At 41.3% G+C, this 27,720-nt stretch overlaps 5 protein-coding genes across 8 annotated transcripts; 3 read left to right on the top strand and 2 right to left on the bottom strand.

Annotated features, from left to right (window-relative positions):
* Nucleotides 1-243: 243 nt before the first annotated feature.
* Nucleotides 244-10,577, top strand: gys1 (glycogen synthase 1 (muscle)). Of its 2 annotated transcripts, none has more exons than XM_086288876.1 (16): nt 244-427; nt 2,330-2,448; nt 2,546-2,727; nt 4,900-5,091; nt 5,242-5,427; nt 5,594-5,738; nt 6,132-6,249; nt 6,383-6,503; nt 6,650-6,756; nt 6,854-6,913; nt 7,171-7,363; nt 7,612-7,738; nt 7,820-7,915; nt 8,014-8,177; nt 8,944-9,024; nt 9,159-10,577. In XM_086288876.1, exons 2-16 carry the CDS (start codon nt 2,331-2,333, stop codon nt 9,402-9,404), a joined length of 2,136 nt encoding a protein of 711 aa, XP_086145002.1. In that variant the 5' UTR covers nt 244-427; nt 2,330; the 3' UTR covers nt 9,405-10,577. The 2 variants fall into 2 exon arrangements, with proteins under 2 accessions (XP_086145002.1, XP_086144999.1); XM_086288873.1 differs by having other exon boundaries at nt 2,290-2,448.
* Nucleotides 10,192-14,372, bottom strand: aspdh (aspartate dehydrogenase domain containing). 3 transcript variants are annotated; one of them, XM_086288879.1, is made up of 8 exons: nt 14,294-14,361; nt 14,068-14,124; nt 13,823-13,967; nt 13,574-13,658; nt 12,212-12,361; nt 11,900-12,123; nt 11,679-11,818; nt 10,195-10,795 (listed from the first exon to the last, which is right to left on the bottom strand). In XM_086288879.1, exons 2-8 carry the CDS (start codon nt 14,120-14,122, stop codon nt 10,758-10,760), a joined length of 837 nt encoding a protein of 278 aa, XP_086145005.1. In that variant the 5' UTR covers nt 14,123-14,124; nt 14,294-14,361; the 3' UTR covers nt 10,195-10,757. The 3 variants fall into 3 exon arrangements, with proteins under 3 accessions (XP_086145003.1, XP_086145005.1, XP_086145004.1); XM_086288878.1 differs by having other exon boundaries at nt 10,198-10,795; nt 14,231-14,372; XM_086288877.1 differs by lacking the exon at nt 14,294-14,361 and having other exon boundaries at nt 10,192-10,795; nt 14,068-14,206.
* A 639-nt stretch (nt 14,373-15,011) lies between these two features.
* Nucleotides 15,012-16,714, top strand: tmem86b (transmembrane protein 86B). Its single transcript, XM_086288871.1, has 3 exons — nt 15,012-15,310; nt 15,476-15,719; nt 15,908-16,714. The coding sequence occupies exons 1-3, from the start codon at nt 15,260-15,262 to the stop codon at nt 16,357-16,359; spliced, it is 747 nt and encodes a 248-aa protein (XP_086144997.1). The 5' UTR covers nt 15,012-15,259; the 3' UTR covers nt 16,360-16,714.
* hspbp1 (HSPA (heat shock 70kDa) binding protein, cytoplasmic cochaperone 1) lies at nt 16,488-21,318 on the bottom strand. The gene is made up of 8 exons (XM_086288870.1): nt 21,145-21,318; nt 20,795-20,925; nt 19,194-19,410; nt 18,888-19,112; nt 18,336-18,491; nt 17,686-17,782; nt 17,481-17,592; nt 16,488-17,226 (listed from the first exon to the last, which is right to left on the bottom strand). Exons 2-8 carry the CDS (start codon nt 20,912-20,914, stop codon nt 17,146-17,148), a joined length of 1,008 nt encoding a protein of 335 aa, XP_086144996.1. The 5' UTR covers nt 20,915-20,925; nt 21,145-21,318; the 3' UTR covers nt 16,488-17,145.
* Nucleotides 21,319-21,912: 594 nt separating this feature from the next.
* tufm (Tu translation elongation factor, mitochondrial) lies at nt 21,913-26,203 on the top strand. Its single transcript, XM_086288869.1, has 10 exons — nt 21,913-22,060; nt 22,788-22,834; nt 22,925-23,063; nt 23,188-23,354; nt 23,477-23,746; nt 24,011-24,143; nt 24,847-24,951; nt 25,081-25,232; nt 25,454-25,573; nt 25,754-26,203. Exons 1-10 carry the CDS (start codon nt 21,928-21,930, stop codon nt 25,922-25,924), a joined length of 1,437 nt encoding a protein of 478 aa, XP_086144995.1. The 5' UTR covers nt 21,913-21,927; the 3' UTR covers nt 25,925-26,203.
* Nucleotides 26,204-27,720: the final 1,517 nt, after the last annotated feature.

The following is a 27,720-nucleotide window of genomic DNA, read 5'->3' as shown; positions in this document are numbered from 1 at the left end:
GCTCCCTGCTGTACGTGACTCCCCTCTTGTGTGCGGCTAAAACATTCGTTCACCAATAACAGCAGCTCTTTAACCACTTCCCAGCCAATCGCACGTCCCCGCCGAGGAAAACACCCAGTTCCTGTGGTGTTTTATGTAAAAGGCGGAGACACGGAGAAGCCAGGGGGCAATAGGAGTGCAGCTCATGAATAATGTGTGGGCGGAGACTCCAAGCTCACCAACCCAGCCTCCTTCCTGCATCGCAGGCCATGAGCGTCCCGTCCCTCCGCACGACCCGAGCGCACCGGGCCAATGTGAATCGCTGACATTTAACCAACGCCGCCGCCCCCTTCTTCTTCTCACTCTGCGCTGTTATTATTTTTATGGACGGACTGCGACAGCTGCCAATGCGTGCTTCATCTTCGTGAAGTTGGGACAAAACTGAAGGGTAAGTGAACATCTTTATTTCAGCCTGCCCGGTGATAATAGAATACATCCTAGGCGTGCGCGCATCGGTTCAGGACGCGGCGTCTGTGTTTTTCCGCAGCAGTGATGCAGTAGGTGCTTCATGTCACGTTCGCCCCGAAACTCACGATAGACACGCACACAGGCGTGTTGTTGCTCCCTGGGGTCTCAAGACGTGCCTGTCTTGGGACATTGTGCCCTTTTCCCAGCAATGTGGACCTGCTGAGCAGTAACCACTCTATTCACTAAAAGGGACGTCAGCAAGGTCACGATGGTAATGATGATGATGATGATGATGGTTTACAATGAAATCCTAATGAGGCAGATAGGAACCCCTTCACAGAGCCGGGGGGAATCCCATGTGGATTTCCAGAGAAAGTTTAATTCAGCAGTAAGGTGTTTACGCTCAGGATCGGTGTAAAGCATGGTGATGATGGACTGAGGACCTTTCATATCTCGCTATAAAAACACAATCAGAACAGAATCTTCGAGGGGCTACATCCAAAAAATAAGAAGGCAAATTTATGCAAAGCTTAAGTGTTTGGTTTGTCATCAACTTGAAGGCTTCTCCGTCTGTGAGTGCCCGGGGTCAGCCTTGTGTTCAGTGCTATCAGTAGCAGCTCAGCGCAAACACGCTGGAATTTGAGTATCATCTTCTTCCTTACAGTAAAAAAAAAAAATTACCTTAAAAAAAAATCAAAGCGCAGACAGGATTTTTGTAACATGTGGAAGAGGCTATTGGTTTGCATGCATGAACATCAGCTGATTGCTTTTTACAGTAGCTCATCATCAGCAACATTTGCTACAGGATCAAGTTTATACCTGATCAGTGTCCTTATCTGTTTATCCGTTCTCATGGCTCTCCCCACTTTGTGGGGCTCTCTGTCCTGGTCGTTGTGTCCTTGGGCAAGACACCTACCGCCTACTGGTGTTGGCCAGAGGGGCCGATATGGCAGCCTCACTTCTGTCAGTCTGCCCCAGGGCAGCTGTGGCTACTACAGTAGCTTGCCTCTACCAGTGTGTGAATGTGAGAGTGAATGAATAGTGGAACTGTACAGCGCTTTGGGTGCCTTGAAAAGCGCTATATAAATCCAATCCATTATTATTATTATTATTATTATTATTATTATTTGTGCCAGAAGTTTCATCAGATCTACAAGCAGGAACAGAACACCCGGTTTTGAACTCAAAGTAGAGGACTGACCTTTAAATGTCCAGTACTAATGATGCAGGTGCAGGAGTGCTTGGAAATAAAATGTTCTGTCAAAGTGATGTGCATTTCTGTGCATGTGTGAAGAAGAAGCCCTGTGGTTCTATTAGATGGTGACCCAAGGAAACCTGAAGATAGACTACTGTTACTCAACACTTTAGTGCGTTTGTTTGACCAGGCGCTTGGTTCCTGTGAGAGCAGCTGCAGGTTTATCTTATATCAGGGAAAGAGGTGAAATGTGTGGAAATGAGACTTGTGAAAAGAAGTGAGATATGTTGAGTTTGGATTCCAGTTGTGTAATGTCGTAAGAATGATGCAACCGGGTGTGTTGTTTAATGAAAGCGTAAAGGTTTCATATAGCTATGTGAGGAGATGTTGGTTAAGAGGAAATTGCTCATTGAAGCCGCTTGAGGTTAACCTGGTGAAGTTTAAAGATTAAGAGTGGCTTTTGTTTATGATTTAGACAACGTATTAAAAAACTTGACATGCTTTTATCAAAGATGAGGAGTTTAAAATCAGTGTGTGACAGAAATAAACAAGCTGGCAACGTGTATCCAAGTACATGTGAACTGCTTGGAAATAACTGCAGCACATGACATTTACGTTTTGTGTCTGTGTGTGTGTGTGGTTGTAAGGTGTCCCCGTCTCAGCGGAGTGTCTTCTATATTTACCCAGCATGCCGCTGGCTCGAAGCCTGTCTGTCACGTCCCTGTCAGGACTGGAGGAATGGGACGAGGAGTTTGATTTAGAGGATGCCGTCCTTTTTGAAATAGCCTGGGAGGTTGCTAACAAAGGCAAGTGTTTGGTGGTTTTTGAAGATAATTAAAAAAAATTATGCCAAAAGACAATGTCGTTTGTGTTGAATCACATTATATCTTTCTATGTGTGAAGTTGGAGGCATCTACACCGTCATCCAGACCAAAGCCCGTCTGACCTCAGAGGAATGGGGGGAGAACTATTTCCTGGTGGGTCCCTATGTGGAGAGCAATGTGCGCACTCAGGTGGAGCTGATCGAGCCCACAAACCCCGCACTCAGGCTGACCATTGACAAGATGAACTCCAGTGGGTGTAAGGTACTACCATATGTAAACTAAAACACAAACACCCCTACACACACACACACAGACACTGAGTTAAATTTATACGATCCACTGACGGGCAGTCATCCTAACAACTCGTGGCTGAGGTACTAATAGTTTATTTGTGTATGCATGCAGTGAATGTGCGCTCTAACGCCCAATTAGAGTTCATCTTTCACTCATCTTTTACATCTGACACACTCCCACTCTGCCCAGCCTTCTGTCCTTGACCACAACTCAAAACCCAGTGACATTTCCCCCGCAAAGGTTAGAAGTTGTATCGATGTCTCTCTATCTCTCTCTTTCTCACAAATGCGCTCCAGAAATAGATGACGGAGTGTGATACTTCTAAAGCTTTGTGCTGTGTCATTCTGAGTGTAATGTGGAGTTGTGGGAAAAGGTTAGGACTGGTAGCGGTACGCTTTTAAAGGGGTTAGTGCAGCCAGGTCAGTAAAGCCTGTATGGTTTACTTTCAGCCACAATTGATGGGACAAGAAGAGAGCAAAAGCAGGCTGCAGCAACACTGAATTTGCATGTTTCATATTATGTTACTAGTTCCTTCCCTCTCCTCTGCTCTTTGTTTCTGTGTGCACATGTGGTTCAACAGCAGAGGCATCTGAAGATAACATTACTTATGTTACATTGCTAATAAGGGTGTCCCAGCAACACTCGGTGTGTCTGAAAGTTTGGTTTGTAATGATAGTTTTGTTTAGTTTTGCCCAGTGGATTACAGGTATCATCCCAGGACCCTCCCATTTTCAAACAAAACGTCTAAGGTTTTATGTACCGGTATCAGAACATAATAAAAATCTATTGATTCTTACTAAATACTGAAATAATTTATATACAACCTGATGAACAACAGTGCATGACATATTCACTGTGCCATTGTTATTTTGCAGAAGCAGTGTGGGGGGGGAAAGAGTGCACCCCGTGACTCAGTAGTTTGTAGAAACAGCAGCAGTAACTTTTAGGGATTGTTTTGTTTTTTGTTTGACATTATCAGTCTCTGATCATGGTTGTGGTGGAATTTTGATCCACTCTTCTTTAAACGGTTGCCTCAGTTCATGCAGCTCTTTGTTAATGTCCCACCAGAGTATTTCCATCATGTTCAGGTCTGGACTCTGACTGGGCTAAGAAAATGCATTGATTCTATTCTTTTTCAGCCACAAATTTCCTGCCGTCCTTGTAATCATTGTCCTGTTGCAGGACCCATTTTCTACCAAGCTTTAGTTATCGGATATTTGGGCTCACATTTGACCCCTTAATACTTTGATATACACACGGGTTCATAGTGGACTTCATGACTGCAAGGTGCCCCAGTCCTGGGGTTGCAAATAAGCCCACATCATCAGTCCTCCACTGCCGTGCTTGACAGTCAGTATGAGGTATTTGTGCTGACGTGCTGTGTTTGGTTTTCAACAAATATGGCTCATTGAACAGTTTGACCTTGAGGGGAATTTGCTTTTCCACTCATGGGATGATTGAGGGATTGTTAACACATACCTGAATGTTCCAGACAAGCAAAACTGGCAAAACGTCTGCTTTTATAGAGCTGCTCACAGTTAATTATCATTTGATTGACTAATTTAAAGTTATCCTATCAATTCCCATGCAATGTCTTTGTTTTTCATGCACTTTCATGCAACCTTTGTTAAATAACAAATTTTTCAGACCTGCTAAAGACTGTAGTAGTGGTAGTAGTTGTGGACACTGAATGAATGGGGCCCAGGGTTGCTTACAGATGCACAAGTGGTGTGGGGGCAGGGTGCCAGCAGTGGAAAGTGGGAGGAGGGGAAATAATTTGCCTGTTCATGGTTCTGTGCAGCCTAAATAAGGCTGAAGGAACATAAGAACCTCAATGTCATTTTAAGAATTGAAGATGGTGATTTGATTACCAGATGATGTGTTTTTAAAGGTTTATTCATTGCTGGTACAAATTTTAGATCATTAGTTTTGGCATTAGTGTATTAAACTATTCCACTTTAGTTGCGTTCTAAGCAGCATGAATTGCAATTCTAACAACGAGAAATACTCAATCCAGGCTTTCTTAGACTGGAATACATTTTTGTAAAGACATAGAAGTCATTCACTTACGTTATGTTAGAGAGAGAAGGACTAACCAGTTTTTTTTTCTCCCTTTCGCCCTTGTCTGTTTTCTTACAGGTCTACTTTGGCCGCTGGCTTATTGAAGGTAGTCCCTACGTTGTGCTCATTGATATCGCGTTCACCGCCTGGTCTTTAGACTCCTGGAAGAGCGAGCTGTGGGAGCTTTGTTCCATTGGCGTGCCATGGTTTGACCGTGAGGCCAACGATGCGGTGCTGTTTGGTTTCCTGACCGCTTGGCTTCTGGGAGAGGTCAGCAGCTCAGACTTAATACTACACAGCTGATGAGAACGGGCATAAAACATAAAGATGGATTATCTGTAGGTCCTCCAGCAGTTTAAAGGGCTCTTTAAAGCAGCATATTAAACTAATCTGAACCCTTTCTTTCCTTCCAAATCACAGTTTGCAGCCCAGTGTGAGCAGCCTGCGCACATTGTGGCCCATTTCCATGAGTGGCTGGCAGGGCTGGGGCTGGTGTTGTGTAGACAGAGACAGCTTCCAGTGGCAACCATCTTCACCACACATGCTACACTCCTGGGGCGCTACCTGTGTGCTGGAAACGTGGACTTCTATAACAACCTAGCAGAGGTATGTAGCTGCTTTTTTATTAAGTATCAGTTCAATAAATAAATAAATAAAGATGCCATCAAGCAGTTGTTGGCTTTGAATGTGTGATTTATATGAATATAAATATGAACTATTTCAAAAAATAGCTGACTACATTATAGACTCTCTGTGGTCTGTCTGTGTTCAGTTCAATGTAGACAAGGAAGCGGGCGATCGACAAATCTACCATCGCTACTGTATAGAGCGTGCAGCGGCACACTGTGCCCACGTCTTCACCACAGTGTCTCAAATTACTGCCATTGAGGCTGAACACCTGCTCAAGAGGAAACCAGGTGTGTAGCAGTGGACTGGTGTGTGTAAGACGGCAGCATGCCTCCAGCTCCCCCTGCAATACTCTGAATATAGAAGTCTGAATATGTAAAATATAATATATATAATATAATGCTTTCAGTGTAGTATTATTTTAAATTAACCCTTAGAAAATCCTTAAAAATCATGACTCATTTTGTCTTAAGAACAAAAAAGTAACAGCTTCCCAAAAACCACTTTAAAAATGTTACATAGTAATATTTTTTTCCACTTTAAATTACTCACTCTTTTAAAACTACTTCAGCCTGAACTATACATATCGAGTATTAATTATGCTTTGGAGATTTTTAATCTACCTGACTATCAAATCATCACCTTTTCTCTACTGCATGCTTATGCTTTGCCTGCTTCCACAGATATCGTGACTCCCAACGGGCTCAACGTGAAGAAGTTCTCAGCTATGCACGAGTTTCAAAACCTCCACGCTCAGAGCAAGAGTCGGATTCAGGAGTTTGTCAGGGGACACTTCTATGGGTTAGTCCGCACGTCACAGCGTGTGTAAAGTGCTTAAAAGTTAATGAATTTAGCCAGAAAGGGGAAGTGACAAATCAAGTTGTGTATTTTTTTTTTTTTTTTAATTGTATGTTGGTGATCATCTGACCATCAGACACCTCGACTTCAACCTGGACAAGTGTTTGTTCCTCTTCATCGCTGGGAGGTACGAATTCTCCAACAAAGGAGCCGACATCTTCTTGGAGGCTTTAGCCAGACTCAATTATCTACTGAGAGTACGTATGTGTGGCTGTGTTCACAGATGTGCACATGTGTTCACAGATGTGGAAGGAGAAAGGTCAATCCTAGGTGGTTTTTTTTTTTGTTTTTTTTAAAAAGATAAAACAAAATCTAACTCCAGTGTCTGTATGGTCCATCAAAGGTCAACCACAGTGACGTGACAGTGATCGCATTCTTCATCATGCCAGCTCGGACAAACAACTTCAATGTGGAGACCTTGAAGGGCCAAGCAGTCAGGAAGCAGCTCTGGTGAGGTTCTTTAAAGATGTAGTTATTCATTTTGAACTTAAAGGAGTAATGGATTTGAATTTTTATTTTATTTTTTTAATTTTTTTGTCCCTGGCAGGGATACTGCTCAGACTGTGAAGGAGCGCTTTGGAAAGAAACTTTATGAGTCACTTCTGGTGTAAGTCGACCCCTTTTTAATCCTGCCTCTTAAAAACTGTAAGATGTAAAAAGTATTAGACACCCAGCTTATTACAACAAATATCTCCTAATAAATAGTCCCCAATAAAGGTATGCATTAAACTTGGATATACCTGAATTTGTAAAAATGTTGAAATCTTATTGGTTTTATTAAATTCAAACCTGCTAATTATTTGATTTTTTGTTTTTTTTGTGCTGTGAGTTTCGTTTTAACATTAACTCGAGCTTTTTCTTCAGTGGGCAGCTGCCAGATGTGTCGAAGATGCTGGACAAAGAGGATTTCACTATCATGAAGCGCGCCATCTTTGCCACTCAGAGACAGTGCCAGCCTCCGATCTGCACTCACAACATGCTGGAGGACAGCAGCGACCCCATCCTCAACTGTGTTCGCCGCATCGGCCTTTTCAACAGCTCTGCTGACCGGGTCAAGGTAGGTCACGTGACAGGAGGTGACCGCTGGAAGATTCCCTGTCGCCTTTCTGGGATTTAAGTTGTTAATTTATTTTGATTTATTTTTTTTAGTTTGTGAGGTATCATAGTCACACCTGAAAGAAAAAAGTGTTGTGAGCATGATTCTGTAATTTTATTTTTTCCTCAATCTGAATTACCCCTCATGCTGCTGGTTCTGGCAGTGTGCCCTATCTGTCTGTAACACTGAATTTCTTCTTCATCTGTTAGATTATCTTCCATCCCGAGTTCCTTTCATCCACCTCTCCTCTTCTTCCAATGGACTACGAGGAGTTTGTAAGAGGTTGCCACCTTGGCGTCTTTCCCTCTTACTATGAGCCCTGGGGCTACACACCTGGTATGATTCATTCATGCTGACAAGATGCATCTATGTGTGTATTAATATAAAAGTACTAATTATTGTTTCCCTGTTTATCAGCTGAGTGCACTGTCATGGGAATTCCATCAATCTCCACTAACCTGTCAGGTTTTGGCTGTTTCATGGAGGAACACATAGCAGACCCAACGGCATATGGTGCATCTTCATGCCTTCTCTTCTAAATTCTACTGCTTTTCAAAAGAAGTCCTCTTTTTAAGATAATCAGGAAAAACTGCTGCTTTTTCGCTTTGCAGGTATCTACATCCTGGACCGCAGGTGTCGGGGTGTGGACGAGTCATGTAACCAGCTCACTTCCTTCCTGTTCCAGTTTTGCAAGCAGAGCCGCCGCCAACGGATCATCCAGAGGAACCGCACTGAGCGTCTGAGCGATCTCTTGGACTGGAAATACCTCGGCAGGGTAACATTACAAATCCTGTTGCACATCTCTGGACCCCTCGGCCTTCATTGTCTTTGTTGTTTTCCTTCTTGATCAGGGGTGTCAAACATAAGGCCCACGGTCCAGAATCGGCCCGCCAAAGGCTCCAGTTCAGCCTTTTTGGCAGGTTTGGAAAATGTGAAGGGGGGCATACATTTTTGAGCTTTTCCTGCTGTTAAAGTCCTCCCCGTGGCCATTCATACTACAAAAGTAATTGAGTAATATATAAACAATTAAATGACAAAAGGAGAAAAAAAAAGGAACTATCTACTATAGAAATGTATGCTTCTACGTTTGGTTCACATTTAAAAAAACAAAACTGAACAGTCTACACAATGAATGAACAGAACTTTTTCTGTGATTTTGCACATTTATATCTTATGGTTTAATCCAAAGAGACACACTGACAGGCTTTTCTTTATCACGAGATGTATTGTTGAAATTGCACTTCTCTTTCTTATGTCTCAGGAGTTAAATGTGTAATTAAAATTCTTTAGACTGACAGACAGGAGAGTTTCACTCGTCGGCCTTCTTGAGCTCAGTGGGCTGTGTGTTGCCCACCATCTAACATCAGTTTGAGATCCTTGCTCTAGATTTTACTTAAAGTTCTTTAGTTATTGAAAGAAACTCCTTCTTTGGAGTTTCTTGTGTATTTCTCTACTATTTGCAACAACGAGTCTCACAGATAAAATCTTTACAACAGTTATTTATTTATTTATTTTTAATTTCTCCTTCTTTTCTTCATTAGTATTATATAGCTGCCCGCCACATGGCCCTGGCTAAAGCCTTCCCTGACACCTTCATATATGAACCTCAGGATACAGCCCAAGTAAGTTAACTTGTATTTTTTTTTAATAGACACAGTATTTAAAACAAATGTGAGGGTTTTTTTTGTTTTTGTTTTTTTTTCTTGAAGCGTCCTCTTCCTGTTTATGTTTTTAATACTTTCACTCCTGTCCTCAGACCGCCGGTTTCCGTTACCCCCGACCAGCCTCAGTGCCACCATCTCCAGCCCTGTCCCGTCACTCCTCCCCGCACCACAGCGAGGCTGAAGACAACGAAGATGACGAGCGCTACGACGAGGACCTGGAGGCCGAAAAGGACAAGGTGAACATCCGCCAGCCCTACACGCTGCCTATGAAAAACAAGTCCATCGCCATCATCGGGGCCAACGGGAATGGCGACGAGGTGACGAGCGAGAAAAACTGAGACCGACGCACTACTGCTAAACCTCACTAGTGAAACTCTTATCTGTGGTTCAAGTTGTCCGTGTAGACGACTGTGGCTGCGTGAACGCGTGTGACGAATTTAATATTGGCATGTTGTGACAAAATGCATTACTGTCAGTGTCTTCCCAACCTGTGCGTACCTCAGAATTTTTAAAAACAGTATCTGTCAGTTTGATATATTTTGGTATTGTTTCAGTTACACCAGCAGTGTGACCGGTAGTTTGCTTTGTGAAGTAAATGCAGCAACTTAAAAGGAAAAAGGTTAACTGACAGATCAACACATAGGAAAACAAATCAGGATTGCTGGATTTTTGTAGAATACTAACAGTGAGTAACGTGGATCTAACAGAGGATCATTAATATTAACAGCAAACTGTGGAGTCGGATTTTATACTTCATTCAAACGTAGGTCAGGGCTGGGAGAACAGCTTATCTCTCCTTTTTTTTTACCAGCTTACCATCTCTACAAGTTCAAAACGGGAAGCTTCCTGTGAAAAAGCCCACATAGCAATATTATGCATTAAGAGCCAGAAAGAGCATCTGTTCTTTTTGTCGTTTTCACTCGTGCCCCACATGATGTGACAACCATACAGTGCTTCACACTTGACTTTCTACCTTTTTGTAGCATTTTTTTTTCTTTTCTTTCTTTCACGCGCCTTGTTTTTTGCATAACCTCTCAAAATAGAAACAAAATGAAGAACACACACTGATAATGCTGAAAACGCTCTCGTTCGGAGAATGGTATCGCCTTGTGTGTGAGTGTGTTCTCATTTTGTTTGTGTGCCTTACAGTATCACAGTGTGTCCACTGTACTCCTACTGTGTTTGTGCGCGCTTGTGTGTGGAGATTATTCCTTGGTTCGCCTGTTTCAGCAAGTATTTATTTGTGAAATGAAAAGAGGTAAGACAGAGGGGAAAGGGTACTGTGTCCTAAGATGGAAACTGTGTTTACAGGTAGAAGACCTGACAGAGAGAAAGGGCTGGAAAAACAAGCTACTGTATGTCTTGAGTATTTGTTTTGGAAAAAAGGAAATGGTTTTGCCAGCCGTATACTGTCACTATCACTCCATTTCTCACAATCTTGCACCAGATGAACATATAATAAAATTTAAATATCTATATACACCTGTTTGGTGTTTTATAAACAGTAACGGGCTCTTCTTTCATTGTGTTTGTGCAGTTTATTGGAACAAATATATCCAAAGATTTGCTTCTTTGTAACATACTGATCTTATCTACACAGCATCTCCTTCATAAATCATTCAGATCAGCTGAAATGTTGCAGTGAATCCTCTTCTTCCGTTGTAGGTAATCCTCCAAAGTGCTTGGCTGTTTCAGCACAGGTAAACTCTTCCCCCGTGACCTTTGCAAACTGAGAAAAACAAGAATGTAAAAATCTGAGTCTTCACATGAAAAACATACTGAAACACACCGTACTCCACACTCAAAGAGGACCTATGATGCTATCACACTTAATATAATCCCCATATATCTTATGTTTGGCCTCGGTGCAGCTCCCAAGTTCATAAACTAAGAGAAACTTCCTTTAGGGCCTTTAAGGGCATCTGTGAGCCAGTTTTCTTTCTTTCTTTTCCTCTTGGAAAGGAAAGCTTTGAGCAGCAGGTGTCATCATGGGTTTGAAATCCTTTATTCTCATGGTGCATGTGCTGGAGATGACTATAATAAATATATGTGCATTTACTAGCGTCATAAAAAGCCATCGAAAAAACTGTAAAACTGAATACTTTTACAGTTTTATACTTTAATATGAGCACTCACCATTGTAATAGTGTTGTGTGTGTGTGTGTGTGTGTGTGTGTGTGTGTGTGTATTATGGAATAAATTAATGAAACACTTAAACCACACATAAGATATTAATATGAGTAATTGAGTGAGAGCGAAATGATTCAACAACGGTCACCGGAAACCAGCCATTAATCATTTGGAGCCTGAATTTAAAATTACAACAAAAAATGAAATCACCACCGCTTTCATCATCCAGGAACTGCCTGCACGCTCTGCACACATGAGGTCAGGCATTGTCTTGCACCACGAGGAACACAAGGCCCACTGCACCAGGTCTAAAAATAGCTCTGAGCATTTCATCCCTGTTTATAACTACTTTAAGGAGTTTGCTGTGCTTAAGTACAATTTGGAGGTGTTTGTGTTGACATGATAGATACCTTAAAAGGGTGACACAGAGTGCTTTACATCAGATTCACTGAGAAAGTGTTTGGCAGTCATTTAGGACTTACTGAGTAAACTATTCCAGAAAGAGCTGTAAGTTGCGCTGCCAGTAACAGCCCCGAGTTTGGCTGGATTCCTCCTCACTGTGTGTACTGAGAAACCATCAGGCCCAGTCACCTCCACTTCCACCACATGGTAGTCTCTTAACCTGCGGCATGAAGGTACATGAAGCTGGAAGATGCAGGCAGGATGGTTTCAAACAAACAATCCGACTTTTAGAAGCACTCACGCTGTATCTGACACAATCTCTCCCTGGACACCAGTGAAGCCCAGTGTCCCTGCTGCCACTGCTGCTGCTGCCATGGTGTTCACATTGTTAGGAGCGAGTGGGCACAACTCTGCAACGGAGCCTCTGAACAAAACACGCCTGCCTTCTCCCTCCGTCCAGTCAGTGAGGACGTCTCCTGTCAGCCGAAAGCAGGAGGGATGCTTGGACATTCTGATGAACAAAGCCTAAAAATAAACCATGAAAGGAAAAAGCAACATTAAATCGCTTATGTTCATTTCCATGGTTTTAAACACTGGACTATCCTTGTTTTACCTTTATTTTCCCACTGTCATTCAGCCTGTGGATGTCCTGGCCTCCCCATAATGCACCACTGGGGACGTAGAGAGTCCTGCCATACTTCTGAGCAGCCTGACTCAACTTCTGGTTCAGATCAGGATCAGCGAGGGCAGATGGAGAGCCCACCTAGAGGAGGAAAAAAACGAAAAACAAAGGTGCAAAACAAATGATGAAGTGTCGTTGACTTCTCAAGTGTTTGTGGGTTAGGATGACCGTCTGTCGACTCTGAATTTTGAACCTGTTATTGAATTTAAATCTACAAAGCAAACGCTATCAAACCAAACGCCCGTGTACATGCGAAACTCTTCAAACATTAATGTGGAGATATATTTAAAATGTGATTTGCAGAATGCTTCATAGTCACAGCTGCAGTGGAGATACCATGTGCTTGGTCTTTTATGCATTTAAATCCAGTCTGTGACTGAGAAGTGTTAATTGGAAAGTATCAAAAACAGATGAGGGTGAATTAAGACTTTGCTGGGGTTAATCCTGAAGCATATGAAAGACTATTGTCTGCAAAAAAGTGAACATTGAAGTATAGAAATGAGCATTTTCCTTATTTGCAAAGCAAATAGCCAATTTAAATAGCCAGATGCTCTCTCTGCCATCCTATTTCTGATGGTTGAGTAAAAGTTATGATTAACATTAACAGTTTGTTTCTCTATGTGAGGAATGAGTAGTTTGTGAGAAAGAATTGTGCTTAACAGTCAAATACTTTTGAGGGGTCCGTGAAGAGGACAGTGGAGGACTTTTCTCCAAGGAGGAGAACATTTAATAACCTTCAGCTGGACCGAGATGGCGATTGTTTACAGTCGAATGACATGATATTCTGTCCATTTTATGTACGCTCACAGTACCTTAAGGAAACAGTACCTCAACTGACCACTCGTTAAAACCAAGATATGCAGAAGAGCATCTCTCAATGCACAGCTTTGAAGCAGACAGGCTACAGCTGCGGAAGACCACATCCTGTCAACTAAGAACAGGAAACTGAGGCCACAGTTTGAACATATTCACCAAAATTAGTCAAAAGAAGATGCTGCCTGGTCAGATGAGGTTTGATTTCTGCTGTGACATTCAGATGGTAGGGTCCAATTTTGTTGTAAACAACATGAAAGGATGGACCCATTCTGCCTCGTATCAGTGGTTCAGCCTGATAATGATTTAATGGTATGAAATCATAAAAATGACAGATTTAAATCAAACTGTATCAGTCAATTAAAATAAAATCTGTCAAGTACTATAAATAAAATATAACATTGGAAGAATCTATCAAAAAAACAAACAAAGAAATGTACTAGCTGTTTCACTGAAATAGCAAAATCAGAAGTAGCTCACCATGAAATGAGACTGAGACAGAAACTGGAGCCCAAATTCTTTAACTATTTGAGGATGGCACACCTCAACAATCACATCGCATCGCCTGCAAAACACACAATGATTATTCTTCAAAGTTCAGAAGGGAAATTCCCGAAGATAAATACAGTACGTTTATAGCGTTCCTGATTTAATACATAAAAACACGTGTGCACAGAACAATCATGCTGTGTGCACGTGGGTTTTTAATGCTTATGCACATGTTTGCACCTTTCTGCAAAGGACGATAGATCCCCGAGTATGAGTTCAGAGGGGACTAAACCACTGAGCTTGCCAGAATTCCTGTTCCAGACAAAACCCAGAGTCAAACCGAGGGCAGGTCCATCTTTATTGATCCTCTCCACTAGGTACTGACCTAAATTGCACACACATACACACACATGCACATGCTTTCAGGAAATAATATACAGCAATTTAAAGAGTGTTTGCCTGGGATTTAAAAGGGGAATTCCGACCTAAATGTCCAAATCCTACGACTCCAATCCTTAAAGAGGAAGAATCGGTCGCCATAGCTGTACAAAGGAAGCAAACAAAGCAGATAAAAGCCCAGAGTGCAGTCGCAAAGCAAACCAATACACATGCACACATATACATGTCTATATTGACCTTAAGCCCTACCTGATATCAACCCCTTCTTGCACAGTTACTGCATTTATTACTCTATACACCCAGTAAACTTACACCCCCTCCAGCGTTGTCCCACACCTTGAATTTCAATAACCAGCCCAGAGCTGCAAGAACTGTATTCAGGCAAAGCACAAAGTTTGACTCAGAGTAGCCTGTAGTTAATCATTGTTGCAGTTCTGTGAAATTATTACACGCAGGGCTCCTCCTCCATCTGCTTGAACTTAAATCTCAGCTTCAGAAAAATGTAATTGTTTGAAATTTTCAAAACAAAATCCAGTCAAGACGAGCACTGAACATCATTCAACATACAAAGCATTTTATTCTTCTTCTATGTCAGAATGTGTGTCATACTTTCTTTGATCACAAACAAAAGAAATGTGTCATATTCATCAGTATCTATGAGCAAACGAGCCCTTTCCTTTACTTTAAATGTGAAGCACTGGAAACTGGATGGGGCTTTGGCATAGCGTGTTTTTCATAACCATCCACATTTTTTTGAACAGTTGCCACAAAAAAACCCCCAGTATTGTTATAACAAATTTACAGCTGTTTATCAAAGAATCCAATCCTTTCCTGTAAAATGAACTTTTTTTTTTTACACATTTGTTTTATGAAACATTGAGACATAAAAAAGTCTCAACAACAACAATCATCAGGTTTTGTCAGTTTCCTGATATTAAAGTTTACATTTCACAGTGATAACACCTGCACAGTTCAACTTTGCTCCTTCTGTGCTGATGTCACCAACGTAATCCTGCTGGTGAGGTCAAGGGTGAGCAATTTGACCAGCAGAACTCAAAACAGGGAGCGAATTGATTATCAGAGCGCAATCAGACAGTGAGGATCGGTCTAAAGTTCATCGACATGAAATGCAGGCAGATTGAAAGACACGACAGAGGTTCAAGGCGAGGGGTACAGGAGCTGAGGATCGTTGGAGCTGAGGATCGCTGGCAAACAAGACAGTAAAGACACTTTTATCCTTCTGAGACGTCTGCCCACAGCAGTGCTGTTTGAGAGAAGATGGACATCCTTGAGACTCACGCCTATCACAGGCGGCAGAGGAGAAATAAGGTACAGTTCACCTCTATTTACAGCCAGTATTTCTTTATTTCTAGCAGCACTTTGCTTAGTGAAACCAGATGGAAAGGAGATGTTTGAAATCATAACTTGAATCTACTTCTGTACAAAAACTTGATGCATCTCTCCCTTTTCTTTCTTTTCGTCCATTTCTATCAGTCCTGTGCTCTCTTTCTGTCTCTCTTGCCTTTCTTTTTGTCTGCAGCTCTGTACTTCTACCTTTGGACTCCTGCTTCGCCCCCGTCCATCATGTCTGCAGGTGTCAAATCTGCACCAGTACTCCTATTGGCTGCAGTGGTGCTGAGCTGGAATGGAGGTCAGAGTGTCCTAGGTGTGGTGGGAGGACTGGTCTTCTCTGCTGTTGGTGACTGCTGCCTGGTGTGGCCTGAGCTTTTCCTGCATGGTAAGCGCTGGTGGTGGATGAGTTCAAAAAATTGAGCATTTTTTTCTTTTATGAAATGTCTATTGCTCGCACATGCCTCATTATTGTAAGAAGTATTTGTAATAGTTACTTTCAGAGAGTAAATTTAACACTCCAGGATTCATAAATTGCAAATCACATGCCCATTATGTCCTCAATATCTGTTTCAGGAATGGGTGCATTTGCTGTGGCTCATCTGTTGTACTCAGTTTCCTTCCTGTCCAGTCGTTACACAAAAAACTCCTCTTCCTGCTGGAGCCGTTTTCTCTATCTGATCCTGTTTATGGTTGGAGGAGGTTATTACACATTTTTATTTCCATTTCTGCAAAAGGACCCAAACTCTGAAGTGCTAACTCCAGCTGTTGGAGTCTACTTTGTCTTAATTACTCTAATGGGTCTATTAGCAGCTAGAACTAGCAACGTAGCAACACTTTTGGGAAGTCTGAGCTTCATGGTATCCGACGCAACGCTGTCTCTGCAAGTTTTTAAGGTGGTGGCACCAATGCAGCACGGTAATACTGTTGTAATGGTGACCTATTATCTGGCACAGCTTCTAATCGCTGTGGGTGACATGCAAGCAGTAGAGGACACGGATGAGTTTTCAAAATGGAAGAGGTCCTAACCAGTATCCCTGTTGTACTCCAAAAGCTTGTACTACATTAGCTCTCCATTTCCATAAATATTTGTTGTAAGTGGTTAAAAAAAAAAGAAGAAAGAAACAAAGAAAAGGAAATACATTCAATTTGCAATGTTCTAAAAATGAAAGAATTTATTTCCAAATGAAATGGAAAAACATTCAGTAAACTTCAGTTTATAATATTTATATTCTGTGATTTAATGATCAAAATATTTTCTTTGACATGCATGTTTACATGTAGATTGTGCATATGGTGGCATGATGTGAACTGCTCATTATACTGTATGTTTATACACGCAATCCCATGTTTTATTAACAGTAATAAATATTATGTCAACAACTGGGAGTTTTGTTTCAAGAAAAACTGAAAAGAGACAGGAAATGTAAAAGTAAAGCATACTATAATAAAATAAAATAGATTTAACTAAATTCAGCATTTGTGTTCTGCCAATTAAAATAGAGTACTATACATACTACCTTTAATGGAGATGCTTGGGATGACAGTTAAGATATTAAGAATGGCAAACATTGGACTGAAATAGTTGTTTTATACATTACAATATACAGTACAATTATTTACACAGTGAAATCCAGGTACTGGATCATGTGCAACTGTCTTAACAGACCAAACAACAACAACAACAACAACAACAACAACAACAACAAAACATGTCCCAGCTCATGAATGTTCTGTTATCTTTTCATACTGATGCCAAAACATGTCAGGGTAAAAAAAAACAACAACAAGCAAACAAAGAAAGAATTAAAAAATCAACGATCCATCCCAGTGTCATCTGACTGCTGCCTGGAGAAACACATAACCCTGAGTCGCTCACAGAAATCAAGTTCTTCCTGTTGGAAACAAACATGTGACTTTAAGAGGAAGAAAAATAAGATTCAGCTTATTTTTTTAATTTTCAATCTTTTAAACTTAAAAAAAAAGCAGTCATATATCTCTTTATTGTTTACAACTAGTTAGCCTTTAACCACAATCACCTCTAGTTTTACATGGAAAAAGCACATTTCATGACTGAAATGAAATTTTGTAGCATAATCACAACATTTCTATCGAGTTTTACGATCTGATTCTCAGGCACATGAATTACCTGACTTTCTTCTTTGCCTTGGAGCTCTTTGGATCTCTGTCTGAGTAATTCCTCCAGGCCCAGAGCAGGATTCCTGCAGTCATTGAGCCCTTGTGGAAAGTCTTCGACCAGACTACACCACCATCAGTAACAAGGACGGGTACAGTTACTAAAACCATCCATGAAATAATGTCAGATTTTCAGTATCATAATGAATGTTTCTTACCAGCAAAGGGCACCAAGCACATGTTCATGGACGGGTGAATGCGGTGTACGGAGAACTGATACCAGCTGCTGTACCATACCCATGGCAACAAGCGTGTCTGCGGGGGGAAATAATCAGGAATATGCCTGAGTTTATATTGAGTCAAGCCATTTTTTAAGGAAAGCTTGCAAAAACTTTAGATAGATGTTTAAAGAGTAAACCAATTAAATATCCAAAGTAAAAAATCTGCTGTAGTTCTTCTTGTTATGGTCTACTATGTATGTGTAGTTAAGATTAAAATAGTTTTTCCATGTTTTCCCCAGACAAAGGTAGCAAGATCAGTGAGAAACACACATACTGCAAGGATAAAACTAAAAGGGAGAAAGTATAAAAGTTTTAACACGAGATTTAATTGCTAAAAAAAATCGTTTAAAAACTTTTTATGTTATTTTACCCTTTAACTGCAGAACTTGCCATATTGGCGACTAATCATGGATGAAGAGCAAAGCTGCAAATAAAATATCTTCATTTTCCACAGAAAAGGTGTCTCTATAAGCTTTTAGAGACATTATTAAACCATGTTGTGTCTTAATAAAAGGCTACAAAGTGTTGTATTGGTACTGGTGCAGGTTTACAGCGCTATCCTGTCTGAATGTCCTTCCCATCCATACCTTTCTGTTCGGGATGCGACATCAGCAGATTGAGCAACAGGAAAGCCGACTTGGTTCTGAGCTTCTCGTTCTCTGACTGCATGCCTCGCATCAGCACTGAGAATCCATCGTGGGACAGGAAGGCCTGGAGACCTGCCTCCTGCTCTCGAACCAGACCTATGATTACGACAGGACACAGTTTTGTTGAGGGTTGTGAAGCACAGAGCTGGGACAAAAAGACGGTGCCATGTGTCATTTGGCACTAAAGAAGAAAGCAACAGATAATTTAGGCTTAAAGTTGAATTGACAGGAAACATGAGATATAACAATATCATAAACACAGGCGATACAGTTGGGAGGCTGGCCACTAAAAATAGCTGTTGAATAGCCTGTCCATCTAAAACATCAACTATGGGAACCAACTGTTGACCGCACTAAAATTCGCAGACTGTCACATGGACAATCCGAGGTTCTGGATCATGTATGTGAAATGACTGATGTGCAGCAATTGGTTGCAGGCTTGTTGTCATGAAGCTCAGTTTTGAAGCATGCGTGCATTATGGCTCTACTCACATGAGACAGCGTAGAGAGCTTTCACCCTGACGGTGGGGTTTGGGTCAGAATCTGTCAGCTGCAGAAGCTTCGGCAGCGCCCCGATGCTAAGCAAGTGGAACTGCAGCTGTGGCATGTTCTGGGCACAGGAGGCAATGAGCTGGGCAGCACGCCACCTCAACCCACTTTGAGCATGATTAAGATACTGGGAGACGCACAACTCCAGCCCACCAAGGGTCATCAGGTCTGCAGAGGACAGGATGCAGTGAGCGTACAGTGAACACACGCTGTCTTTAGCGTGCCCTCTGCTCTAATACCATTTATTACCTCTGGCATTGTCCAGATTCTCACACAGCTCGGACAGCATCTCAAAGGCCGTTTCCCGCTCACCGTCCTCATCATCATCTTCCCTATCTTCCTCTCCACCCCTCTCCCTTTCACTTCCTTCTTTGCACAGAACAGCCAAGCACTGCTTCATCTGCTCCACTTCATCCATCTGCCCTTTGCACAGTTCTGTAAGAGCTTCTCTCAGCCATGTTTTCCTCTGGAAGAAAGGCACAAAAAAGAGCCTGAAGTAGTTTGTCATGCTGAATTCAAATTCTCTGATGTGATACCTCCAAGCACGCATTAAGAAAAAAAATAAAAATAACGTATGTGGACATCAGTGTCTTACTCAGACACATGAGATTTCAAGTGATGTGCAATTATATATTACTGTACGAAAGTCTTGAGTCACTCCTCATTTCTTTATATTTGACTTCCAAGAAAGACTTTCTTTGAATTTTTAAGCAATAGTTGAGCAATAACTCTCCAGGATTTCCAAAGGTCTTTCAAAGTTTTTCTTTCAACATTGGCTTCTTTTTTTAAAAACTGACTTTCAGTCCAGTCCTTCTACCTGACCATTTTTAGAAGAATGCTTCTTTGTTTGTCTGTTGAACCACTTGACATTCAAGCACAAAAAAGGCATCAAACTTAAGAGACAAGGCCATTGCTGTGTCTACACAAGACAGAAAACTTAGCAAAAAACAGTTTAACATTTTATCTTTAAACATTGTTACAATTTCTTTAATTGAAATTAAAAAAAATGTCAAAGTTTTTAATAGTTTGAAACAGTGTTTTAGAGCCAACACGGTCATTCCCAGAGAGCTGCATGGTGTGCAAGGTTTCCTGAATTTGCGGAATTTGAGGACACAAGCGGAAGTAGCACGCCTGAAAAACTATCTACAGCAAATTAACAGTATACATAGCACTGTAGGTTTAAGATATCAAGCCCCTAAGTAGTATCAGTTATTGGCTGACAATTGAATAAAAACATTTGTGATAAATCAAGCTAAGAGAGAACATCATTGATGGCAATGGCATTTATTTACTTATCAAATTTAAAAGTGTTGTCAAAGATATCCCCTTCCTACCAAAATACTGAGGACTAAGTGGGGTGGGGGGCTGCCAGCAGTTCTGATTGATATAATTTCTATACCTTGTTCACTACTTAAATTAAAAGTTTTCTGTGATCCAGTTTTGTCCTGTTCATTTCTGGCCACAATGTCCGGCTTTCTGTTTGAATGCAGTATTATACTTTTGTCTCTCAAAGCACTCTGAAAACTATGAAAATGTGATATATCAATAGTTTATGGTGGGATGTTTTGCAAAGCGGAGCAACACATGTTGCTACTGTAAAAACAAAAATATTTATTATCGTTGTTGTTATCATTTTTGGATCTACTCTACTATATTATTATTATATCCTCATGCAAATAAGGCTTTTAGTTGACTAGTTGCTCATTCTACTTATTTAAGCCGTAGTTCTGTCAAAGCCACATTGTGAAGCTATGCTACAAGCATGTGTGTCCTGGTGTGAGCTACAAAGTCGACACCCAACAGTTTGTGTGGTCATCTGGCCTGATCCTGCTTAGGGTACAAGTACGTACCTCTTCTGACATGGGTTCAGGAGGGGCAGGACCCTCTGCAGCGGATCCAGCCTCCACTGCGAGCTGAAGGACCCCTTGGAGGTTCTGGGGATGTCTCCTGGTCTGCCTGTCTTCTGACATGGTGTTAACAGCTAAAGGGTAAAGTGGAGAAAAGAAAAAAAAATCAACAAGACAACTAAAGGAATATTTCAAAATAACCTCAGATTAATTTAAGTGTACTAGCAGTGGTACCAGGTAAAGCCCCACAGTTTATATACCAGGATCATACTTTACTACAAACATACAGCTCTGCTAATAATGCAAAACCTGCTGCTAGCCTCTTATAACAAAGGGTATTATTGCCCACTTACCTTTAAACTGACTCAAAATCAACGTAAAGGTAACAGACAAAGTTTCTCTCTGAGCTCAAATACAGCTCTCTCCCTCTATAAACACAGAAACGTGAAGCGCTGGAACGTTCTAGCTAGCTCTTCATCTCACGAGCAAGAGCTCACGAGTGGCAAGGGGGGCGCCATGTTTTACCGTAAAAAGTAAACCAAACGGGCAAGCAAAGTAATTTTTGGATACTCTTTGCTCTCAAATCAACGTCATTTTAGACTTTCCATTTTTTGCTTTAAAGTCAGCTTTTCAAAATTATAATGCTGAACATCTGACTGACAGTATTACCTCAATATTTAAAAATTCATAGACGCAATTTTTTCCTATACTAGTATAGTTACGGTAATCCAGTAACGCTGGTACGCACAATTTACAAAGAGAATTAATTACGTCAAAATAAATATATGCAAATCCCAGAAGAAACGTGTCAGAAGAAACTAAGGCATATCGATTGCGATATGTTTGGTATTATTTATATATCTGTTATAAAATACACACACCTTAATAATGAATGTAAAAAATAATATTTGCCTTTTAGATATCAGCAAACATATTATTAACAAACATTAAGTTCAGGTTACTTGGGATTGCTCTCTTAATTTTTTTTTAATATTAGCTACATAACTCATACTTTCTTTAAATGGGTTTCAGTCTTTTGCTTAGTCTAATATAATAACATACAATAGTAGTATTAGTAGTAGTTACATTAATAGTTACTGTTTTGCAATGTGAACATTTTACGCAACAACTTAAACATGCGCATGTGCATGTACGTAAAGGAACGACATCGTTGGGGCTGGGAGATTATTTTCTTGAATTCCGATCGTCTTAGGTTTGTCAAGCCAGGAAAGATGGCGGCGCTTGTGGGGCTGCGTGCGTGTTTGTCCGGTAAATATTGTTTAATTCATTTAAACTATGTGACTCTACTTGCATTTCTGACAGTTAATTGATTTACACCACCTTTATTGATTTATACATAATATCAAACACTGTTCGGACATTTAGAAGTACAAGAATATGAAAATAAAATGTGATGCTGTGTCTTCCGACAGCAGAGCAAGGTCACGTTACCAGTGACGGTTAGCTAACAATAAGACTAACCGAGGATGAAGAATGATTACTAAAATCAGCACCTGGTAACCAGAAACGAAGGAAAACATACTGTTGATATAGGTAGTCTTTAAAGAGAGGTGACGCCGTCCTTTTTGGATCTAAAGTCATCAAAATTGATTAATGTTAGCTGCAGCTGTTAGCATGATATAACCTGCCTGGTTTATGCAAAACTCTTTTTATTAGCGCTCTATATGGCACAGAAGCATCACGGCCGGTGCGAGTGCAATACATCCGGAGCTGTGCAGACATGCTGGCTGAGATTTTGAGGAAAAATGTGTGTGGCAGTCAGTGCTAATCTCATCTATGTGAGGGCACGACTGCACTGATTGAAAGGGAAATAAGGGCATGGACACCTAAATGTTCACTGACACAGAATTAATACATATTTCCGCATTTTAGAAAGATACATAGTTTAAATATGTTTGGCAATGTTTTAATTATTGTGTTGTGGCACCAAATAGTCACTCTTTATGTAAGTTTTTTTTTGATTCCCTCTTCTCAGCCCTTCAGCTTTCTTCACCAAGCCTCCTGCACAGCTCCTTCAAATTGGTAAGTAGTTGCATGAAACGGCATGCTGCACGCTGCGAAGCACAGATTTTTTGCAGTGGTTAAATTATTGGGTTCTTCTTTGTCACGCAGTGTGCTGTGCCTCTGAGCCGGCGAACCTTCGCTGCGGAGGCGAAGAAGACATACAGCAGAGACAAGCCCCACGTAAACATCGGGACGATCGGCCACGTCGATCATGGCAAAACCACCCTGACGGCAGCCATCACAAAAGGTAGACCCACTCAAGCTGCTGCTGTCACACCGGTCTGGACACAGTCTGGTGTTAATGTGTGTAATAACTTTGTTTAGTGAATTTTGTAAGGTGAATTTCTATCACTCAATTCGATCCTCCCCAGTGCTCGCTGATGCTGGTGGTGCCCGCTACAAGAAGTATGAGGACATTGACAATGCCCCTGAGGAGAAAGCCAGAGGAATTACCATCAACGCCTCGCATGTAGAATACACCACAGCCAACAGACATTATGCTCACACAGACTGCCCTGGACACGCTGACTATGTCAAGGTATTCTTTTTTTTTTTTTTTTACCTTTTTTTTTTTTACCTGGATGCAGCCTGATGTTACCAGGTTGTAATCCTGCCTGTTTGTTTGATCATATTAGAAATGTGTCTGCTTTTCTTTTTCAGAACATGATCACAGGCACAGCTCAGATGGACGGCTGCATTCTGGTGGTGGCAGCCACTGACGGCCAGATGCCTCAGACACGTGAGCACCTGCTGTTGGCCCGGCAGATCGGTGTAGAGCACGTGGTTGTTTTCATAAACAAGGCAGACGCCGTGGAGGACAAGGAGATGCTGGAGCTGGTGGAGATCGAGATCCGCGAGCTGCTCACGGAGTTTGGCTACGACGGCGAGAACACACCCGTTTTGATTGGCTCTGCACTCTGTGCTCTGGAGGTGAGGAGAAACACTTTGTCAGTCTGTCAGTCAAAGAAATTTCAGAGCAATTTAATTTTGACATCCAGAAGTCAAAATTTTAGGTGATCTCAAATATTCAGCTTCTGAGAAAATAAATTGAATTTTAAAGCTGTCAAGTCAAAATTTTGAGGTGACCTCAGGCAAGTTTGTATTTTCATTTATTTTATTTTCCTCAGTGGTGGAGAACAAGTTTCAAACTAGAATGTGATGTTTTTTAATCAGATTTTTCCCGCTCTATTTCAGAACAAAGCTCCTGAGCTGGGGGTGAATGCAGTGATGAAACTGCTGGAGATTGTGGACTCTTACGTTCCTCTGCCCAAAAGAGAGCTGGAAAAACCTTTCCTTCTGCCCATTGAAGGGGTTTATTCAATCCCAGGTAGGAGAAAACACTATCTGATATTGTCAGTCTGAAGCTAGTTGGGTAGAAATAATGGTGATTTCTCTTGATTTCCATTGGTTGCATCATGTAAAGTTGTAGGCAAATGGAAAAACAAAAGAAAACGATGAACTGTTTTTAAACCAGGATGCAGACCCCAAAAATCTAAACATCCAAATCAAGATTCACTCTTTTAAGAAATAAGGCGGAATTTTTAACCATCCTTGGCTCCGTTACTTTGTCAGACGGTCTTCATGCACAACAATTCTAAATATTTTAGGCAAAGTACAAATAAAGATTTAAAGAAATTTATAAAAGAAATTAATATGCAAACAGTAAAATCAGTCAAAAGGACCTGAGCTTGAAAATCTGGGTGTCAACTTTGCCATAGAGAGCGATGCTCCAGTGATGTATTGTGCAGTTTTGTCACATGTTGCAGAGCTTTGCTGTACTGAACAGTGCAGCTTCCAGCAAAGCTCCAAAGAAACATTTGTACGGTGTTTTTGTTTTTCATATCCCACCAAGGACGTCTTCAAAGTTAATTTTGTCATGATGCAGTCACAGCTTTGGAGCGTCAGTAGCACAACTCATTAGTGATTTAACCAATTAGCAGTAAGAAGATTGCAGATCTCTGACTCTGTTTCTGATCTGAGAGCGAAAGCGTCGTGTACTTTGAGTCTGAAGGTTCCTGCTTGTGTTGCAGGCAGGGGTACGGTTGTGACGGGCACTCTGGAGAGGGGCGTCATCAAGAAAGGAGACGACTGTGAGTTTGTGGGTCACAACCGCAGCTTCAAGTCTGTAGTGACAGGTGAGGAACCTCCTATGATGTTAAGATATGAAATCATGGATAAAACATGACAGCTTGCAAATGAAATGTATCTTGAAGTGTGCATCCCCTTTATTTGGATTTGTTTGTTTTTATTTTTCTTGGGTGCAGGTATTGAGATGTTCCACAAGTCTCTGGACCGGGCAGAGGCAGGAGATAACCTGGGCGCTCTGGTCCGAGGCCTGAAGAGGGAGGACATAAGGAGAGGGATGGTGATGTGCAAGCCAGGGTGCATCATGCCTCACCAGAAAGTCAGAGCTCAGGTGTGAGAGCCACAGAGTTTGACTACAGAGGGTTTTAATTATTTAAATTGGGGCAGTGTGACACTCAGTGGACAGATCAGGAATAGCACCACCTTTTATTGAGATTTAAAAAAAAAAATTTCATGAGTTTTCTACAGTTATCACAGTTTTATAAGCAGTAGTACGTGTTTATATATAACTGGAACTCTGCTGTGTGTGTCTGTGTGCGCTCTGTGTTACAGGTCTATGTACTGAGTAAGGAGGAGGGAGGCAGACACAAGCCGTTTGTCACCAACTTCATGCCCGTCATGTTTTCTCTCACCTGGGACATGGCCTGCAGGGTCACTTTACCTGCTGACAAGGTGTGTGTCTGTGTGTGTAGTTGTAAGTGTTGTAAGACATCTTAAACCTTTCAAGTGTTGTTTGAAGCATTGAGTGGTGATTAAAGCTGGTGTTGCCTCTCATTTACTGCTTTCTGCATTTATAAACACGGATTTCAGAGGAAACTGATGGTTTTCTTGCTCTTTTTTACTTTCCTTTAGGAAATGGTGATGCCAGGTGAGGACACCTCATTGACGCTCACTCTCCGCCAGCCGATGGTTCTGGAGAAAGGCCAGAGGTTCACTCTTAGAGACGGAAACAGGACCATCGGCACCGGGCTGGTCACAGAGATTATGACAACTACAGATGAAGACCAGTGCAACTGGGGCTGAGGAGGGCCTCTGCAGAGGGCTGGGCTCACGGATGGAGTGGGTTGAGGGGGTGTGTCAGGCAGGAGGGTGAATGTGTGGCTGTCTGTGTCTGGTCAGATCAAATAATTCTAGAAATACAAATGAACAATACATAAACACACACAGATGAACAGGATTCAGGAGAGGACCCGCAAAAACGCATGGCTCTGTTGTGCAGGTGCGCCTGACTAAAACACCTGTGATGTTCCACTGTCGTGTCAACATTGTCATTTATGTAATAAAATGTATTTAATAATAAAACCGCCTCCTTTGTTTTGTGCTACTTGCTCGTGTATTCATGTGCTTGTTAAAACAACACAGATGCTGCAGAGAAGATTTATTTTATTTTTTAACCAACATGATCGCTGACAAAAGTAAATAACTGCTTTGGATTTTCTGCAAAAAAAATTAAAAATCAATAAAGTTAAAAAGAAGAAAATTTCCTGGTAATTTTCTCCTACTACATTATGGACATTTCCCTAAATGGGAACATTTATAGTTTGGTAAAAAATAAATAAAACTACTAATGCAGAAAATTCATTCATTTAAAGCTATGTTTTATTGTATTTTTAGGAAAGTCTCCTCGAGTCGGTCACTTACAATTATATTTTACACAACATGACTGCACAGCACAAACCGTATCCCTGTGTGTAGAAAGATTAAGAAGCCACAGGAGGGCAGCAAAGAAGTTCCTCATCAAAGAGTCAAAGTCTGTTGTATCGTTTATGAGATATAACACACTGAAAACGCAGGATTTTACCGAGCCACCTCATTAACAGTTTGATGCTCAGCAATGTGAAAAAGTCGACATCCCACAATAGGAGCCAATCTTTGAGCAATAGCTCTTTAGACTTTTTTAAGGTCCTTTAAGGAGCATTCATGATTGTTTTTCTTTGTTTTCTTCAGTTACATGTGTGCTGCACCCATCCTCCCTGATTTGAGCAAAGGTGGAGGCTGAGGGTGAAGTTTCTTTAAAAGCAGAGGCCAACCAAATGAACTACTAACTAACATGAGGATAAGTAACGTTTACATTAAACGGTGGGTGCATACAGTGTATAAAACTCACCCAAATACTCATTCAAAAAAGAGTCGATACTGCAGGTCAAATTTTTCAGGTTAAGAAAAACTGTTGTTTTTTTTTAACATAACCAAACAACCATGTGCATCAAATGAGATTAATGGGATGATTGTTTCATAGCTGTTGGATGGTGACAGTGTTCGACTTTAGCAGCAGGTCTCAGCCAGCCTGACCTCAGTGTGCACTGAGCAGTCGGTGTCCCTCTGCTCGTTCATTCCCAGAAGGAAGCGCTCCAGTTGCTCCATGTTTGCTGTCGGTATTTGAGTCAGTGCCTCCTGTAATCCAATCAGCTCCGTGCTGTAATCAAATACTGTATGTCTGCAGGAATCGAGGCTGGAGCAGCAAGTACTACTGAGTGATGTGCTCAGCTGGAGGGTAAACATCTCCATGAGCAAAGTTACCTCTGCGAGACAGACACAGATGACCAGACTGAAAACCGTAGTATGTTTCACTGATACAAACCTTGGCTGTGTGTTAACACTTAATGCTGAATGTGGTTCAGTTGTGTTTAAACCTGCTGGGGATGTTTGCTGAATCATGCAACAACAGTTTTCGTCTTCATTTTAGCAACAAGAGATGTTTTAGGGTCGAGACTTGGTTACAGGGTTAGGTTGGACCTCTGTCAGTTCTCAGCATAACTTGTTTGGTTGCCTGAATTTAAAAAAAGACAGTATAAAATTTTATTGATTATAATCATGTT

Source organism: Aulonocara sp. 'chitande type north' Nkhata Bay, linkage group LG4 (genome assembly GCF_057382095.1).
Source record: "Aulonocara sp. 'chitande type north' Nkhata Bay isolate Kocher_YH1m ecotype deep benthic linkage group LG4, A_spYH_male_GT1.1, whole genome shotgun sequence".
In the NCBI taxonomy this organism is placed as follows: domain Eukaryota; kingdom Metazoa; phylum Chordata; class Actinopteri; order Cichliformes; family Cichlidae; genus Aulonocara; species Aulonocara sp. 'chitande type north' Nkhata Bay.
The sequence above is the reverse complement of the archived record's forward strand: the minus strand, read 5'-3'. Positions and strand labels throughout refer to the sequence as shown.

Coding starts and splice junctions, on each gene's coding strand:
- gys1 (XM_086288876.1), top strand. CDS start 2,331: ATGCCGCTGGCTCGAAGCCTGTCTGTCACGTCCCTGTCAGGACTGGAG. Junction 5,428..5,593: donor TCTATAACAACCTAGCAGAG/GTATGTAGCTGC, acceptor GTCTGTGTTCAG/TTCAATGTAGACAAGGAAGC. Junction 7,916..8,013: donor AGCAGACCCAACGGCATATG/GTGCATCTTCAT, acceptor TTCGCTTTGCAG/GTATCTACATCCTGGACCGC.
- aspdh (XM_086288877.1), bottom strand. CDS start 14,206: ATGTATATGTGTGCATGTGTATTGGTTTGCTTTGCGACTGCACTCTGG. Junction 13,968..14,067: donor CGTAGGATTTGGACATTTAG/GTCGGAATTCCC, acceptor TGTGCAATTTAG/GTCAGTACCTAGTGGAGAGG. Junction 10,796..11,678: donor TTTCTGGAATAGTTTACTCA/GTAAGTCCTAAA, acceptor TGTTTTTCTCAG/TTTGCAAAGGTCACGGGGGA.
- tmem86b (XM_086288871.1), top strand. CDS start 15,260: ATGGACATCCTTGAGACTCACGCCTATCACAGGCGGCAGAGGAGAAAT. Junction 15,311..15,475: donor GGCGGCAGAGGAGAAATAAG/GTACAGTTCACC, acceptor CATTTCTATCAG/TCCTGTGCTCTCTTTCTGTC. Junction 15,720..15,907: donor GCCTGAGCTTTTCCTGCATG/GTAAGCGCTGGT, acceptor TATCTGTTTCAG/GAATGGGTGCATTTGCTGTG.
- hspbp1 (XM_086288870.1), bottom strand. CDS start 20,914: ATGTCAGAAGACAGGCAGACCAGGAGACATCCCCAGAACCTCCAAGGG. Junction 17,783..18,335: donor GTCGCATCCCGAACAGAAAG/GTATGGATGGGA, acceptor TTCCCCCCGCAG/ACACGCTTGTTGCCATGGGT. Junction 17,227..17,480: donor AAGGCAAAGAAGAAAGTCAG/GTAATTCATGTG, acceptor TGTTTCCAACAG/GAAGAACTTGATTTCTGTGA.
- tufm (XM_086288869.1), top strand. CDS start 21,928: ATGCGCATGTGCATGTACGTAAAGGAACGACATCGTTGGGGCTGGGAG. Junction 23,064..23,187: donor GACGGCAGCCATCACAAAAG/GTAGACCCACTC, acceptor GATCCTCCCCAG/TGCTCGCTGATGCTGGTGGT. Junction 23,747..24,010: donor CTGCACTCTGTGCTCTGGAG/GTGAGGAGAAAC, acceptor GCTCTATTTCAG/AACAAAGCTCCTGAGCTGGG.